This window comes from Myxine glutinosa, chromosome 14 (assembly GCF_964187855.1).
Source record: "Myxine glutinosa chromosome 14, kmMyxGlut1.1, whole genome shotgun sequence".
Taxonomy (NCBI): Eukaryota; Metazoa; Chordata; class Myxini; order Myxiniformes; family Myxinidae; genus Myxine; species Myxine glutinosa.
Window position 1 is genome coordinate 8,957,895 of NC_136274.1, and position 17,623 is coordinate 8,975,517.

The 17,623-nt window shown below is 46.7% G+C and overlaps 1 protein-coding gene across 11 annotated transcripts in view; it reads right to left on the minus strand.

Annotated features, from left to right (window-relative positions):
• CLIP1 (CAP-Gly domain containing linker protein 1) overlaps positions 1–17,623 on the minus strand; it is a 256,458-nt gene that overhangs the window by 66,250 nt on the left and 172,585 nt on the right. For all 11 annotated transcript variants that reach the window (XR_013621408.1, XM_068135143.2, XM_068135139.2 and 8 more), the window contains one exon: positions 14,116–14,236. Coding sequence is in view for 10 of the 11 variants with exons in the window: in XM_068135143.2 (XP_067991244.2) it covers positions 14,116–14,236 (121 nt within the window). In the remaining variant the exon portion in view is untranslated. The remainder of the gene's footprint in view (positions 1–14,115; positions 14,237–17,623) is intronic.

Here is a 17,623-nt window from a genome sequence, read left to right on the forward strand (position 1 = left end):
TATATAGATATATATCAAAATATATATATATATTAAAAAAAAAAAAAAAAAAAAAATATATATATATATATATATATATATATATATATATATATATATATATATATATATATATATATATATATATATATATATATATATATACAGGTATATAAATAAAATAAAAAATATATATATTATAATAATAATAAATAAATAAATAAATATATAAATATATATATAAATATATCAATATATATATATATATATATATATATTATATATATATATATATATATATATATATATATATATATATATATATATATATATATATACTGTATATATAAATATATAAATATATATACATATATATATATATATATATATATATATTTATTTATTGTGCACGCCTTCGTTCGGAGCTGGACGGCATAGTTAATGCCTCGTGTCCAGCTCCAGCACGCCTGTTTTCAGGGTGGCATAGTTACGAACCCGAAGGATCGGTAGCCGACACAATTTCGGTCTTCGAGGCCGGCCGATAGGCACAGTGTGACCAGAAGGTACGAGGTTCTCCTGACCACGTGGCCCTCGACTTGGTTGGGGTTGTCCGCACAATGTGGGCGCATCAGGATGAACTTTAGCCGGGGAGCGTTTGGGCGCCCCGGTCTGATACTGCCGCCCACGCGTAGAACACCTTGTGAGCGCACGTAGGTCCCGGCGGTCCCACTGGCCTAGCGCTACCATGTTTAGACAGCGAAATCCGTCCCCGGGCACCAGCACCTACTCCCGGAAGTCGAGAGAATAGCGGCGCCAGGCACGGTAGGACACCCGCGGAGCCCCGGCAGACCAGGGACGCGCGAGCCTACGCGATAGCGTGCTACGGCGGAACCAACGGCTTCGGCCACGGCCAGGTCGATACTCGGCCCGGCCGCACCGGAAATGAACTGGTTCGACACCCGCGCTAGAGAGGTCGCGGGCGACTGAGATGCATTAACAAAATAATTAATTAATTTGAGACATCCAATTTCTAGTGTTTGGAAATTTGGAAGAGCTTGACCCTAGCCTTTCCCTTGCGAGGGCAAGGAGGAACTTAACACTTGACACTTAAGCTTAGTTTGAAGTACACCCTGACCAGCGCTCACGGTGGGACGGCAAGGCAACCAGAAGGGACGAGGTTCTCCTGACCACGTGGCCCTCGATCTGGGAAGCGAGAGGCGTTCCATTAGTGGACGCGCCCCTCACGCCCGACTTTTGGGCGGCCCCGGCAGGCCGATTGTTTTGACGTTCCGTGACAGGCCCCGCACCCCCACCTCCGGGCCGACCGGGCGACCGGAATGAATCCCGGTGTCCCGATCCGAACCTTCAGAGCGGGCCGGCTGGGGAGTGACTGGCACCCCGTACCTGCACTTTCCGTCCCTGCGGTCCCAAATACCGGAACCACCCGAATACCACTTTATTCGACAAAATGAGGGGCGGCCTACATCTAGGCAAGGCCGCGTGACGTCATCGCACTTTCACCTTAAAAGACTTATTTGATATAAGTTAATATTTGGAATAAGTCGGTCAATTTTTGCCCAATCTTCACTAAATAAAGGTTGTCCTTACTTACCTAGTGGTGTTCCTATCCACCACAAGTAGCCCGGTGTAATAATCGAAAACTGATTCAAAATGGCTCCTCGCTACGATTTTCCACGATCACATTTTATTTTCACCACTTTAAATCGACCGATTTTCACGAAATAAGATACCACACTCGATGCAGGGACCTTATTTTCGTGGCAAAACTGGACCCAGAATTAAAATTCGTTGTGAAATGACGGCGTGCACAATGAAACTATATCTCCTCAGAATCGAAATTCGTGCCGCGGAACGTGGTGACGTCATCGCGCTTCGCCCTTAAACGACCTATTTTATATAAGTTCATATTTTGAATAACTCGGTCAATTTTTGCCCAATCTTCTCCGAATAAAGGTTCCCGTTACCTACAGATACCCCTCTATCCTCCTAGAGGCGAAGTCAGGATGAATTTCGCAATAAAAATAAAGTCCTTCGGCGACGGAAATTTAACATGGGGCTTTCCTATGTAACTTTACCCCAAGGTAATTCCATCAAAAATCCCCGAAATTTCGCGGGTCCAGTTCTATTGAGTGTTAAGCTAATCTGGCGACTGCAAAATCTGAAAACAGAATTAAGATCCGAGTCCCCGAACCACCCGAATACCACTTTATTCGACAAAATGAGGTGCGGCCTACATCTAGGCAAGACCACGGCCCGAACACGACCCCTTCACTCGACGCTACCTATCACAATATACCTCGCATAAATTCGTAGCATACCTTTTTCTTGTCGCGGTATACTTACGCTTCTCGACGCAGTGTGGAAACAACAATTAATATTAATGAAACAGATTCTAATTTGGAAGTAAAACGAAGGCGTGCACAATGAAACAAGATTTCCTCAGAATCGACCCTCGTGCCGGGGACGCGATGACGCCACTGCGCCCCAGCCTTAGAAAACCAACCCTATATAAGTCAATACCTCCAACGACACAGGTGCGCATTCGTGCCGTGTGACGTGGTGACGTCATCGCGTTTTCACCTTAAAAGACCTATTTGATATAAGTTAATATTTTGAATTAGTCGGTCAATTTTTGCCCAATCTTTGCTAAATAAAGGTTGTCCTTACTTACCTAGTGGTGTTCCTATCCACCACAAGTAACTCGGTGTCATAATCGAAAACCGATTCACTGAAAACCGATTCAAAATGGCCCCCCGCTACGATTTTCCACGATCACATTTTATTTTCACCACTTCAGATCGACCGAATTTCACCAAATAAGATACCACACTCGATGCAGGGATCTCATTTTCGTGGCAAAACTGTACACAGAATTCAAATTCGTTGTGAAATGGAGCCGTGCACCATAAGACCAAAATTTCCTCGGAATCGAGTCGTGCCGGGGACGTGATGACGTCACTGCGTTTACAGCGTTAAGAAACTAATTTTTTATAAGTTAATATTTTCAATAACTCGGTCAATTTTTGTCCAATCTTCTCCGAATAAAGGTTCCCGTTACCTACAGATACCCCTCTATCCTCCTAGAGGCGAAGACAGGATGAATTTAGTAATAAAAAATAATAAATAAAGTCCTTCGGCGACGGAAATTCAACATGGGGCTTTCCTATGTAACTTTACCCCGAGGTAATTCCACCAAAAATCCCCGAAATTTCGCGGGTCCAGTTCTATTGAGTGTTAAGCTAATCTGGCGACTGCAAAATCTGAAAACAGAATTAAGAACCTGTACACTTACAGAATTAAGAAACATTACATTACATACATTACAAAGACATACATTACATACATTACAAACATTACATAAGAAACACTTACAGAAAAGAACAAAACACAACCTGTAAAGAAAACAGAATTAAGAATTAAGAACCAGAGCGAGAACCTGTACACTGAACGGATCAGGACGCAACAGGACAAAAAGAGCAGTTCGAGGTGAGGAAACACCAACCGCAGAGCTGAAGGTCAAGGCAGGAGGGAGGGGGGGGGGGGAGGACAAACAATGGGTGTGCGGAGGAAATCCAGCTGCATGTTCTGCTGCATGGTGCACACAACCCCAAAATGATCTGCTGAATTGGATCCATTGTCATGACTGTGACTCCTGGTACGACCAATGTTGTGTTCACCTCGGAGGAAAACAGGCAGCGGAGATTGACTCCTGCCCTTCCTGTCAAATATATATATATATATATATATATATATATATATATATATATATATATATATATATATATATATATATATATATATGTGGATGAGTGGATACCAGAGATAACGTCACCGCGTGGCAGGCGGTGCGTATCGCTCCCAGCAAGGTGCAGCAGCAGCTGTATGGGACACCTTGCTGGCGGTTCTCCACTGATGATATGAAGGTCGCATAGTGACTGATATATATATATATATATATATATATATATATATATATATATATATATATATATATATATATATATATATATATTGTTACAGACGCGGTTTTAGATGTTATTTTACCGAGCGGTTGGTATTACCGCGTCCGAACAGTTACTCCCCGATTAGAACCCGATTCCACCCGACGTTGACCAGATCGCACCGCAGATATTCAATCGGGAAACCTCTAAAGCGACCGAAAGAGAAGGAAAAGAGAAGAAGACAGAGTACGGAGGAAGAACAGATTTATTATACACACACAAGCAAAAAGAAAGAACGACCAAAATTATTTACAAGCAATGGATGGGAAAAGCAGTCACACAGTGCATCGTTAGCTTATTCTATTCAATTTACTTAACCCCAAGACAACGAGTAGGACAGACGACGTTCACACTTACACGGGGGATATTGCAGGCAGGTAGGGCTTGAGGTGGATTGCTGGAGAGGGAGGCAGGGTCGGAGGCAGCAGCTCTCAATTCCTCGCGGTTTTTGGCGGGAAAACCCTTCGTCGCGTATCCGCTGCCGATGCTGTAGACGTCACGCGCTGGCTCGGGCACACCTGCTCCTCTCCTTCTGGTGGAGCCGTCTCCCTCCTTTCAGCGCGTCTCTCCAAAGCTGGTTTCCTTTCCGAGTACCTCTCCTCTTTGGCTTGGAGCGTTTCGCATCTCACCGCTCCTCTTGGTGTCGCCTCTTCGCTCATCTCCCAGGTCATCTGGTGAAGCAGTCCCTTACAGTCGCTTTTATTACTCCGGGCGGAATCAAGCCGCCGGCTGCGAGGGCACGCCTACCGGGTCGCTAACCGTGGTGCTGGTTGGCCAAGTGGGGTTGGCTCACTCCTCCCCTCTATGACGAGGTGGAGACACGCCTTTCTTCTCCGAGATTAGCACATGGGCAATGGCGGCTTGCGGGATTGAACACCACTCGCACCCCTTTTGAAAGGAACTTTGGAGAGCGGAGATGTTTGGGGAAATTGCAAGGGCCTACGCTTATTTTGTTTGATACAATGCAAAGTCAATCTAGTGGGAAACACATATTTAGCCTACATAGAATAAGGAAATACACTATTTAAAAGATATATCGTGGCCTGCGTGTAAGTGTCATGGAATTAACTAGGAGGACGGCTGCGACCATTATTTACATTAACAGGGTGTTACACATAACAAAACCACACTTTTTACATTCGTTACACTTCCTCCAAAATTGTTACACTCTTCCAAAACTGTTACACTTCTCCAAATTCGTTACACTTCTCAAAACCGTTACACTGCACCCTCCTTTCCTCAGGCCAGTGGCTCGGGCCTACAAAACTTTAACTTAGTGTGACACGTAGGTGTAATTCCCTCTACAATTAACCTGACCCTGAGTGTGACAATCTTAAAACACAACTAAGTATGTCCCCCTATTGCATTGCACCCTGTCTAACAGACTCAAGCCCACAGCTAACCGAATTACGGAATTATTCTCAAACTATACATTTACGGTGGGGAGCATTATTTACAATGACGTGATTTCTTATTTACAACGCAACCCAGGACCTGTGTTTTTTTCTTTTTTTCTTTTTAGGGAACAAGAAAAAGAAATTCCTGTTGGGAGGGAGGAGACAGCACGCATTGCATCGATGCACCAGTACCAATACCACCAAAGCACCCAAAAGCACCAAAAGCACCAAAAGCACCACAAAGCACCAAAAGCACCACTCGGTGCGCAGTCACCATGGTTCTTAATAAACACAACAAAACAACTGGTGGTGGTCTTCTCTTTCTCTGCTGGGCCGATGTTCTTCCCGACGTCTTCTGGCTTCATGCGGCCTACTTGGAAATATAAAAAGCACAACTTGTGTCCATTTTTATTTAGGGCAACAGGGGCCAACTAAGGGTGGTCCACCTGTTTGGCATAGGTGCCACCTTACCGAGGTCCGCAAGCAAGATTCCCTGGCCACTATGGCCGGTCTCCAACAGAGGTGCCCTGCCCCAGAACCTGGGGTCCATCAAGTGGTACTTGGCCGCAGAACAGCGGTCCATAAAGTGGTACATCAACGCAATGCATGCTGGTTCTGGGAATCTCGTGCGCACAATGGCCACCTCACGCACGCTCCCCTCGGCACCCAATGGCGCACAGGTCATGTGGGAGACAAAAGAGACAATTGAGCGAGGGGTAAGGTCACAAGGGTACACATCAATAAGGCAATGCAAGGCGAAATGCGTACGGAGGGTGAAGTGAGAAAGCTCGTCCCTACCGTACGTCACCCCCCTGTCACCTACACTACCCTTGCCCTTACCCCATATTTACAAAATCTACCCATTTACAAATTCGTCACTACTGTCACGTCTTCCCCATATTTCCTCTATACCAAATTCGTCACCACAATCCCTCGACTTCAAAATTTGCCATCACCAATTCATCATCAATCCTCATAAGGAGGGAGAGATGGAATTACGCACAATGTCACACCCACGTCATGATGCGTCTCACAATCCAAACATTTGCATCATAAAAAATAATCAAAACATGGCATGGTGTGGAGTACCTGTCACCTCAGGTGAGTGGATGCAGATGGTGCGAGGAGACTTCATCCTAACTACTTCCTAAATGACATTAACACACTTTACACTACCCGGGGTCTCTCCCTGCCAATCCATTGGCCAACTTACACTATGGGTTATAAAAACCAATTCCCATTGACCAAACTGTGGTGCTTCTCAATTTGGGGTCTCACTCCCCCGATTCATCTCCCGGTGCCCTCGCACAATTTCTGGGCTGCGACGTGTAGCTCTCCCAGCAGGTCTACCCACCTGCACACCTCCACCACTGTAGTTGCCACCCGAGCTTACCTAGCTCCTCACCCTAACCTATCTAACTGGGGAAGGCTCTCTCCTGGCTCTGTCACCCCACTCGGTGCCCTCTGGCACTGGGCTACCCGGGTCCGTCCTCCGGATCCTCGGGCCCCATCCACAACAACTACTACCAGCTCCCAGAGCCCACCTGCGGCCTCACCTGGCCGACATCCTCACAGTGGTGGAGCGCCCAACCAACTACACACACTAACAGGCTACACGCCCAGCCATTTCCACAACACTAATGCACCCATCCAAAGACCATTCTTTCACCCACACCACAGATGCCAATATCCAACCACAATTTACCTGTACCCTCTACCTAACACTTACACTACCCGCCCCGGGTATCCGTGATGGGGGTCCACTCTTCCCCCATTCACACCTTCGCACCATCCACTCCACTCCACAATTTCCACCATACTCACTCCACGACCATCCATTCCAATACTCCATACCATTTATTCCATACACCTGTCTCCATACCTGCTGTTGCACACCTGTGCCCTCACACCTGGTGCCACCTGCACCCTCCTTTCTTCCTGGACCATTTGGTCATCACAATACCCATCATCATTACTCACTCATACACTGCTCCATTCACCTGTTCAGTTGCACACCTGTGCAATCACACCTGTTCAATCACACCTGTTCAATCCTCACACACACGGCATCATCTCAGCTAACTACTCCCCTCTGAAACTTGCGCTTCCCAGTCGTCCCTTTAAACTATTGCCCTCCCACGTCACTATCATCCACACTAAACTACCTGCGTCCCCACTACAGGTATCAGTCACTAACTAACCTTAACGTTACCTAATGTCATCTTCTAGGTCCCTACACAAGATATATCCTAACCCACCCGGGCTAGTTTTCACTGCCATCAACCCCATAAACTATAGCGCATTTGCCCCACTTTTGTGAGGGATGACAGAGTTGCCATCCCACCACATCGGGCATCTCCCACTACCAATTTGGCACACCAAATTTCAGCCAATCAAAAATTTTGCCAATCATCTGCCAATCACCGTACCAATCATCAAATTTCGCCTTTTTCTAATTTTGAGTCCAAAACACTATCCTCATCACCCGTCTACTTATTACATCCTCTCGGTGCGCCAATTCACGTCTACAGCCCGGCTTCCTACAGCCGAGCAATGAACGCGGGTCGTTTTGTGCCGGCGGCTGGATGCGTCCGGCACTCGGTGCAGGGACGGGGGCTTACCCGGGCCGAGATCCCACGCACCACCTCGGCATGGAGCCATCCAATGTCCCGATCTCGACCTGCCGGCACGTCTCAATAGAAAGTGGTCGCCATGACGACCCTTCCTATCGGGCTGCCCGCTCCGCCTAGTGGAGCCCGGACGCGGCCGTTCCAAGCGAGGCACAGCGTGGATCGCGTACGGCGGTTCTTTCGAAACCGCCGTGGTTCGGATCCCCGCTGGTCCTCGCGGCACGCGAAGCTGCCCGACGCGCACCGAGGGCCCGATTCGGCTATAAGTCGTTCAAACCTCTAACCCGGTTACCGTCGATGCTTCACCTGCATGCTTAAACGCATACGCTACCCCTTTCTTCCTCATACATCCAGCCGTTCCCATGCTCCTCGTACCTTTCCTTACACACCCAGGTACACTCATTCCACTCCCAGCCTTGGTCACACACCTGACCACCGAACACCTTGGCACACATTCGTCGCTCGCACACCTCACCAACACACCTCTTCGCGCCCCTTCCTCGGTCACCTCTTCTGTGACAATCACAGGTGTGTTCTCACTCGCACACCCAACCACGTGCCTCACGACCAACTCAAGTGTGCATTCCCACACACGCTCTACCATTCCAAGTGTGCATCCTTCCATTCCAGGTGTACATCCTCGCTCACCTGTCACATCTAACTCACGCTCCGTGCCACTCTCACTATTCTCACCACCACTCTTGACAACGCACTCACCCTTACTCTCGACAGCGCACTCTTTCCTCATGCACCTGTCCGTTACACACCTTTCTCGCGCATCCTCTCGCGCACACTCTTTCGTTACATCCTCTGTAACTCTCACCACAGGCGTGCATTCTCCTTCACTCTTGACAGCGCACTCTTTCCCCATGCACCTGTCCGTTACACACCTTTCTCGCGCATCCTCTTGTGCACACTCTTTCGTTACTTCCTCCGTAACACTTACCACACCGCGCTTCCATGTGCTCCCTCGCACACGCGCTTTGACCAACTCACTCTTGACGGCACACTCTCCCGTTACATCCTCTGTAACACTCCTCACTACGCGCTTCCATGTGCTGCCTCGCACACGCGCTACGACCGACTCACTCTCGACAGCACACTCACTCCTTGGCGTGCACTTTTTCCTCACACACCCCATGGTCGGACATTCTCGCACACCTCTTTTTTCGCACACCAGACCTGTCGCACACTTCACCAACGGCCTTTCACGAACACCCGGATCCAAACCAATCCCCAAGCCGACTGAAGCTTTCCTCACATCATATACATTGCCACTCACCTCCGTACCTCGTCGTCGCACCTCCTTTGCCACCGGCAAACTCTTTATTTGGTTAGTAAGCATCACATCATGAGTTGAGCACCGACCTTGCACATATTCCATCACCTCCTCCTGGATTTCTCTTTTAGTTTCTGTCCGTCCCTTCTTAATTTCACTCACCTCTTCTTCCACTTCCTCTAATTTTCGCTTCACCTCTTTTATTTCCCGGTGCGTCTCCTCAAGTTCGTCCTCTAAGGCTACCGTGACCGTCTCTATGTGCATCCTCACCTGCCGGTCCTTCGTCTCCATTATCTCTGTCACCTCGTCCACCCTCATTGTCAGTTCCTCACGTACCATCTGACATTGCCTCTGTGTCACTATTAATTCGTTTTTAATTTATTTTTGTGTCGCCTTTAACCCTCCTAGTACCGCAGTGTTCTTTTGAACCTGCTCCACTAGTTCTTTTTGTCCCTCCGTCAGCTGTTCCACCTCCTCCGTCAGATCTTCTATTCCCCCTTGTAACTTTGCCGCATTATTTCTCACCTCTTTCTCCATACGCTTCTCACCTCGCTTTACCTCCTCGCGTAGCCCCGAGACCTCCTCACTCACACCTCGTCGTATCTCCTCCTTCATCTCCTCCCTTTCTTTTGTAGATGTCGCCCTCATCTGTCCCAATTCATCCCTCTGAGCATCCAATTTGGTTTCTACCCCGATTTTTACCTCCTCTATCTGCTCTCCCATTTGTTTAATTTCTCGGGCGGATTGCTCCCCTATCTCCCGCAATTTGCCTTCCATCCTGTTTTCTAACCCCTCTAACCCCTTTTTCATCCCTTCCATTTGATTCTCTTGAGCGGCCATTCTGTTTTCTACCCCCGTTAACCCATTCTTTACCTCTTTTATCCCGTTGTCTAACCCCTCAAAATTATTGTCTAACTTCTCACCGGTACCCCTCGCTTCGTCCCTCATTACCCCCAATTGGTTTCCCATTACCCCCATTTGGCCCTCCAATCGCTCACCCTGAGCATCCATCCGATTCCCCATTACCCCCATTTGGCCCTCCAATCGCTCACCCTGAGCATCCATCCGGTTCCCCATTACCGTTATTCGCTCATTATCAGCCCTCATTCTGTTTTCCATTCGTTCCATAATGTCGTTTTCTCTCTGCATTTCCACCATGAATTGGGCCATGAAGGCTTGCATTTGGGCCACCGTTGGTAGTACCAAGGGTGCGGCCGCAGCTGCCCCAACCTCGTGCGCAAGAGCGCCATTTTGTGCGCCTGATACCCCCGCAACCACATTGCCATTTTTCTCCTCCTCCCTTTCCTCCACATACATTTCCCCGAGGTCCTGGGTCGATCCCACCCTGTCTATCTCTCCCACCGACATCCGATCGCCTTGATTGTCCATGGCGCGATCTCAAAATTCGGGTTTTGCTTTAAAACAACACAAATTTCCAGCAGCTCCAAATTTTGACCAAATTTTTTTTTTAGATGTTGAAAAAAAAAATTGGTTCGGGCCTCGAATCTCACTCCCCGACACCAATTGTTACTGCCAATAGTACAATTGGTGTCCAAAATTTAGGCTAAATAAATTTAGTCCCAGGTTCGAATCCCAACTCCTGACTACCAATTGTTACAGACGCGGTTTTAGATGTTATTTTACCGAGCGGTTGGTATTACCGCGTCCGAACAGTTACTCCCCGATTAGAACCCGATTCCACCCGACGTTGACCAGATCGCACCGCAGATATTCAATCGGGAAACCTCTAAAGCGACCGAAAGAGAAGGAAAAGAGAAGAAGACAGAGTACGGAGGAAGAACAGATTTATTATACACACACAAGCAAAAAGAAAGAACGACCAAAATTATTTACAAGCAATGGATGGAAAAAGCAGTCACACAGTGCATCGTTAGCTTATTCTATTCAATTTACTTAACCCCAAGACAACGAGTAGGACAGACGACGTTCACACTTACACGGGGGATATTGCAGGCAGGTAGGGCTTGAGGTGGATTGCTGGAGAGGGAGGCAGGGTCGGAGGCAGCAGCTCTCAATTCCTCGCGGTTTTTGGCGGGAAAACCCTTCGTCGCGTATCCGCTGCCGATGCTGTAGACGTCACGCGCTGGCTCGGGCACACCTGCTCCTCTCCTTCTGGTGGAGCCGTCTCCCTCCTTTCAGCGCGTCTCTCCAAAGCTGGTTTCCTTTCCGAGTACCTCTCCTCTTTGGCTTGGAGCGTTTCGCATCTCACCGCTCCTCTTGGTGTCGCCTCTTCGCTCATCTCCCAGGTCATCTGGTGAAGCAGTCCCTTACAGTCGCTTTTATTACTCCGGGCGGAATCAAGCCGCCGGCTGCGAGGGCACGCCTACCGGGTCGCTAACCGCGGTGCTGGTTGGCCAAGTGGGGTTGGCTCACTCCTCCCCTCTATGACGAGGTGGAGACACGCCTTTCTTCTCCGAGATTAGCACATGGGCAATGGCGGCTTGCGGGATTGAACACCACTCGCACCCCTTTTGAAAGGAACTTTGGAGAGCGGAGATGTTTGGGGAAATTGCAAGGGCCTACGCTTATTTTGTTTGATACAATGCAAAGTCAATCTAGTGGGAAACACATATTTAGCCTACATAGAATAAGGAAATACACTATTTAAAAGATATATCGTGGCCTGCGTGTAAGTGTCATGGAATTAACTAGGAGGACGGCTGCGACCATTATTTACATTACGAGGGTGTTACACATAACAAAACCACACTTTTTACATTCGTTACACTTCCTCCAAAATTGTTACACTCTTCCAAAACTGTTACACTTCTCCAAATTCGTTACACTTCTCAAAACCGTTACAATATATATATATATATATATATATATATATATGTCAATATATATATATATATATATATATATATATATATATATATATATATATATATATATATATATATATATATATATATATATACTGTATATATATATATATATATATACAGTATATATATAAATAATATAAACGCCATTGTTTCTCTGTGTCTGTCTGTCTCTCTATGTTCCTTATGCACGGCGACATATTTTAAGTTACAAACTCCAAACTGGGTGTACAAATACAACTTCGTGTGGGGGGTAACATAGGCGATGTGGCAGTGGCCTCCCACAGGGGTGTGGAGGGCTGGGGGAGGGCATAGATTCTCTACGTAAATGTGCATCGTGTCGCGCCACCTGGTGGTGTGGCACAGGATATTGCATTTTCCTTGTTTACCTGGGTAACGCTGAGGTTAAAGCACTATTTGCACGGGTAACTTTGTCCTCCTTCCCTTGTCCCCCCTCCCCAAAAAATGGAGGGGCCTACCAAAGCCCCCCTCCCCTCCAAAATATGTATATGCAGTGTATCTCTCCCCCTCCCCCTCATTCCCTTCCATTACCTTCGCCCTCTCCTCCTCCCCTTTCCCTTCTATATGCAAGAGACGTGATGATTAATTGGTCCATCAGTGAAGCGACAGGTACGCTCTTATACTTACGATCCCGCTAATCCCATTGCTGGAGATTTTATTAGGTGCCAGTACAAGTGGTCCACAATTTAAATGGAAAAAGATCATCGACATTTACATCCTCATCTGATGACTATACTTGCTTTGAGATGCAGCAGAACACATTTTTACCTCTGCCACTGAAGGTGGATGGAGGACATATTTTCACCCCTGTCTGTCTGTCGTCTGTCTGCTGACAGGAAAAAAAAAATCTGTCTGTCTGTCTGTCTGTCTGTCTGTTTTTTGTCTGTGAGCAGGATATGTCAAAACGTTATTGACGGATTCAGACGAAACTTGGTGGACAGGTTTGGTGTGTGTCAAGGACGAATCGATTCGACTTTGGTGAAGATCAGTGGGACCAGTTTTTGATCAGTCGGATACAAAGCGTAAACTGTTCAGCCTGGCGGAGGGATACGCGCCACTGAGTGCCGTTCTAGTTGTAGCAGTTTTTGGCGGAAACTGATTCCATCAGGAATCTTTCTTTCTTTCTGTCTTTGATCTGAATCTGAATATATTTTGACCTATACTTTGATCTGAATTATTTCTGTCTTCTACCGACTCCTCTCTGGCCTTGCCCCCCCAGGTCTCTCTGGGCTCTGTCCCCCAAATATTCCTACAGGTCGCACAAGATCTGCCTGCAACCCTCTTATGGTTAAACTGCCAAAATCAAGACTCTCTGCTCACCTTCACTCCTTCATTCTTCTCCCGCCTCTGTAACAAACTCCCTCACTCCCTTCAATCCCACTCCTCCCTCCATGTCTTTAAAACAGCTGTTCACCACCATCTCTTATCTTCCCCCATCCAAAACCTTGATCTTTTCTACCCCCGTTAATTCAAATCCTGGAAGTTCTAGCAGTGTCCATGTGTTTTATACCTATCCCACGCCCCCCAACCCCCGCCTTCCCATGCCTCCTCCCCCTCAAGCCCTCTCCCTCCCACAGATCTCCCGATATCCCTGTTCTCTGCTGTTGTGCTTGTGTGCTTCCCTCTCTCTCCCCATCTTTTCTCCCACTCCCTTTATTGAATGTTTTGTATGTCCGTTTTTTTTGTGATTGATGTTAGCTCTTACACGAGCCTCAATTTTGTATACCAAAAAATAAAAATAATCAAATCCTGTCCATAAAACTCACACCACTGCTGCCCCTGAGCACATTTGAGTAAATATGTGTATTTCATAAAAAAATTTAGTGAGAGCATTACTGTATAATACACATTGAAAAGGTCTTGACAATATCAGAGGCTGCAAGAGTGAACGTTTAGTAGCTCGTGAACAGTGCTGTAAAAAGTTTACAAAATCTGGCTTACACATGTCGAGAGAATTCTGCAGAGTGTGGTCGGGGAGCAATGGACGGTGATGCCTTTCCCATGACACGGCTGCTGCTATGTAAACATACACCTTCTCTATTCACCATCACCTGCTTCATATCTGAAAAAGCACGAAATTACTGCATTAATTCCGAGGCTTTTTCTGACCTGCAAAATCAAAGATTTTTCAAGTATACTGCTCGGTCTTGTGCGTTATTCTGTCTGTCTGTCTATCTGTGTCAATTTCCTCCAGGTCACAATTTTAAACCGATCTTCACGAAATTTGACCAGATGGTGGAGTTGGTCATAAGGAAGAAGCCTATTGATTTTGTCAAAGGTCAAAGGTCATCTTGAGGTCATATTTCCAAAATTGTCATTTTTCATCTGATTAACTTGAAAGTTGAACAGCATTTGCATATCGAGTCACAGAACTGGGAAACCAACTATTTTTGAGGTCAAAAGGTCAAAGGTCAACTCAAGGTCAAACTTCTAAAACTATAAATTTTCATATGAAAAATCATCACTTTTCATTCTATTAACTTAAGTATTAAACAGCAATTGCACAGTGCATCAATGAATTGGGAAACCAACTATTTTTGAGGTCAAAAGGTCAAAGGTCAACTCAAGGTCAAACTTCTAAAACTATAAATTTTCATATGAAAAATCATCACTTTTCATTCTATTAACTTAAGTATTAAACAGCAATTGCACAGTGCATCAATAAATTGGGAAACCAACTATTTTTGAGGGCAAAAGGTCACCTCAAGGTTAAACTTCTAATGTCACCAATTTTCATCTGAAAAATAATAAATTTAATCCGATGAACCTGAGCTTTAATTAAGATCATCAATTTTAATCTTAATGCAATGGACAATTTGATGAATCCATGGCAACTTTTTGGGGAGGTGGGGAGGGGTGGATTTTGCTAGTATCGTGCTCTGCATGACGTCTTTGTTGTTTAACAATTGGCACTTAAAAACAAGACCGAAAGTCACAGCGTCGTAGCTGGGCTTGTTTGATACTTTAGTTGAAGATACACGTAATGACGTAGCGTGACACAAAACTGCCGCTACTTTAATATTGTCCTGTGGGCGACTATTAAGACGGAACGTCCACGGATGGAATCAAGCTGAATGAGGCGTTTCCAATTCAATGGCGGATCATACACGAGCAGGGGGTTTTGGGGGAGAATGCCGTGGCTTACCTGACGGTCCGACAATGTCTTCACCTGCAAATTAATAAATCAAACCAAAAACGGATGTAAAATGTACAAGAAGAAATATTCATTAACGGACCCGATAACAAAGAACGCGACGGAAGAACTAAAACCTAGGTTGGGATCCCACTCACAGACTTCAAATACAGCACTGGGGAATGAAGAATAAAATAAAGCGTTGTGTCCGTGTTTGTGTTGGGTTTATCTCAGTCTGCATGTCGGGTCGATCAGGCTCCGTCCGACGCGGCTCCGGTCGGCGCAAACTGCTCGGCCCGTCTGCTGGCGTTCCACTGGCCCTCCGTACGACTCGAACGAGTCGCGTGCAGCTCGCTCTTCCGGGCGTGCCCGGACTCGTCCACCGGAGTCGCTCCCTCATCCGGAACCAAGATGAGAGGTCCGCCGACACAGGAACGCGCAAAGGGCAATGGATAAGAAAGGAACGGTCTCCAACACGGGAAGGCAGGGAGAGGCAGAGGCAAAGGGCAAAGAGGAAGAGGCAGAGGCAAAGGGCGAAGAGGAAGAGGCAGAGCCAGAGAGAAGAGGTCCGTCTCCGCTTACTTTTATCAGACGTCCTCTGACGTCAGCTCTCTATCTCTGCCAATCAGTGCGTCGTTTCTTTGCAGCTTTTCGCGCCTTCCTCACGTCCTGGTCTTTTTCCTCCAATCAGCGTGTTGCTTGTTGGTAGCTCGTCCGCACCCTCCGTACTGATTGGCCGAGCGTCTCTCGCCTTTGGTGTTACGTCATCGGTCGTACGTCATTGTGGTGGCCAATCAGTGTGGCACGTCCTTCATCCTCCCTACTCTCCAATTGGTGCTCTGGTTGTTGCTCGCCCCTCCCCCTCCTGTCAATCACGAGTTCTCCTGGGCGTTGTTCTCGGCCCGCCTGTGTGACGTCTGCCTGCCATGGCACCGTAGTGTGCGGTCGCTTCCGGTCTGTTCTTCCGTAAGTCATTGTGGCAGCGGGGGAATTTAATTGATGTGCTGCTCTATTGGGCCTCGCTTATGTATGTGATGTGTTGCCATAAGGGACACCGGAATGATCACAGAGGTTTCACACACAATGGAGTTCGCATAATCCCTAGAACTATTTATGATGCCCCATTCCTCGAAATGGAGACAAAGATACACCTTAAGCCGAACAAACCGCCTAAACAGAACTAATTACAGGTGAGGTTTCCTATCACGACAGCCGAAGCATGATACCAATGCAGATCTATCTTGATCTATATATGCCCAACCCAACCGACATAATATATAGAAGATATATTTTAACCTCTAGTAACTTTGCAGTCACTACGAAGGGATTAGTGTTACGATTACATTTATCATAATATTAACGTTATGCTATCATCATTACAAAAATGATATGACAATTTAAAAAACTGAGGCTAATGTTTCAGACGCTCGTATAAAAGGACACGGAGTCGTTCGTAGTTCGAGCAAGCCATGTTCCGCGTCCGGCACTCCCGGCCCAGAGGTCACTCCGGAAGTACATGTGCACAGTACACTGGGCGGTGTTATCAACACAAGCTAACACCTGTAACATCTCCCTTTTTTAACATTACTAATATCATGTGATGCAATCTATTCTACCAAAATTTCGAAAAGAGATGTAAACTGGTAACACATCATAACAATATTCTGGCTAAATTATAACATAGGATTATGCCAGGAGCTGAACATTTCCACCAATCAATGACATCAAATCAATAACTAAATGTCCTTGCTGTTACTTGTAACAGTTCACAGATCGAGTCTGTTTGGGGGTTTTGACAGTCTTCCACTGCGGGAGAAAACAGGGCTCCTGTGTGAAAGAGGCTCTTTGACCATGGCTGGTGTTGAGGGTGTGCTACAGGTCCTCCCAGCTGGTGTGCTCACTCTCACCAAGTTCTTCTTAACATTGCAGCCCTCAGTCTCAATGGAAGTTTTGTCTTCACTTTGCACATCTGGTCTTGTGATGCTCCGGTTGTGCCTTTCCTCCGCGAGCCCATCCGAGGGTTGTCCATAACAGGGAGGTGGTGCTGACTCAGCTACTCTCAGGTCCACGCGATTGCGGCGATACAGGGCACCCTCCACATCCACGAGATAGGAGCGTGGGGCAACCTGTTGCACGCAGGTTCCTATTTTCCAGCGACCAGTTCGGTCTCCAGGCAGTGGTTTCATACGGATGTACTCAGCAACATTTAGTTCAGGTAAGTCTCTGGCTGACCTGTCATAGTTGAGCTTGGATATCTGCTTTTTATGACGCAGTTTCTCCAAAACACCTGGCACAACACAAGGCTCGAGCAACTTG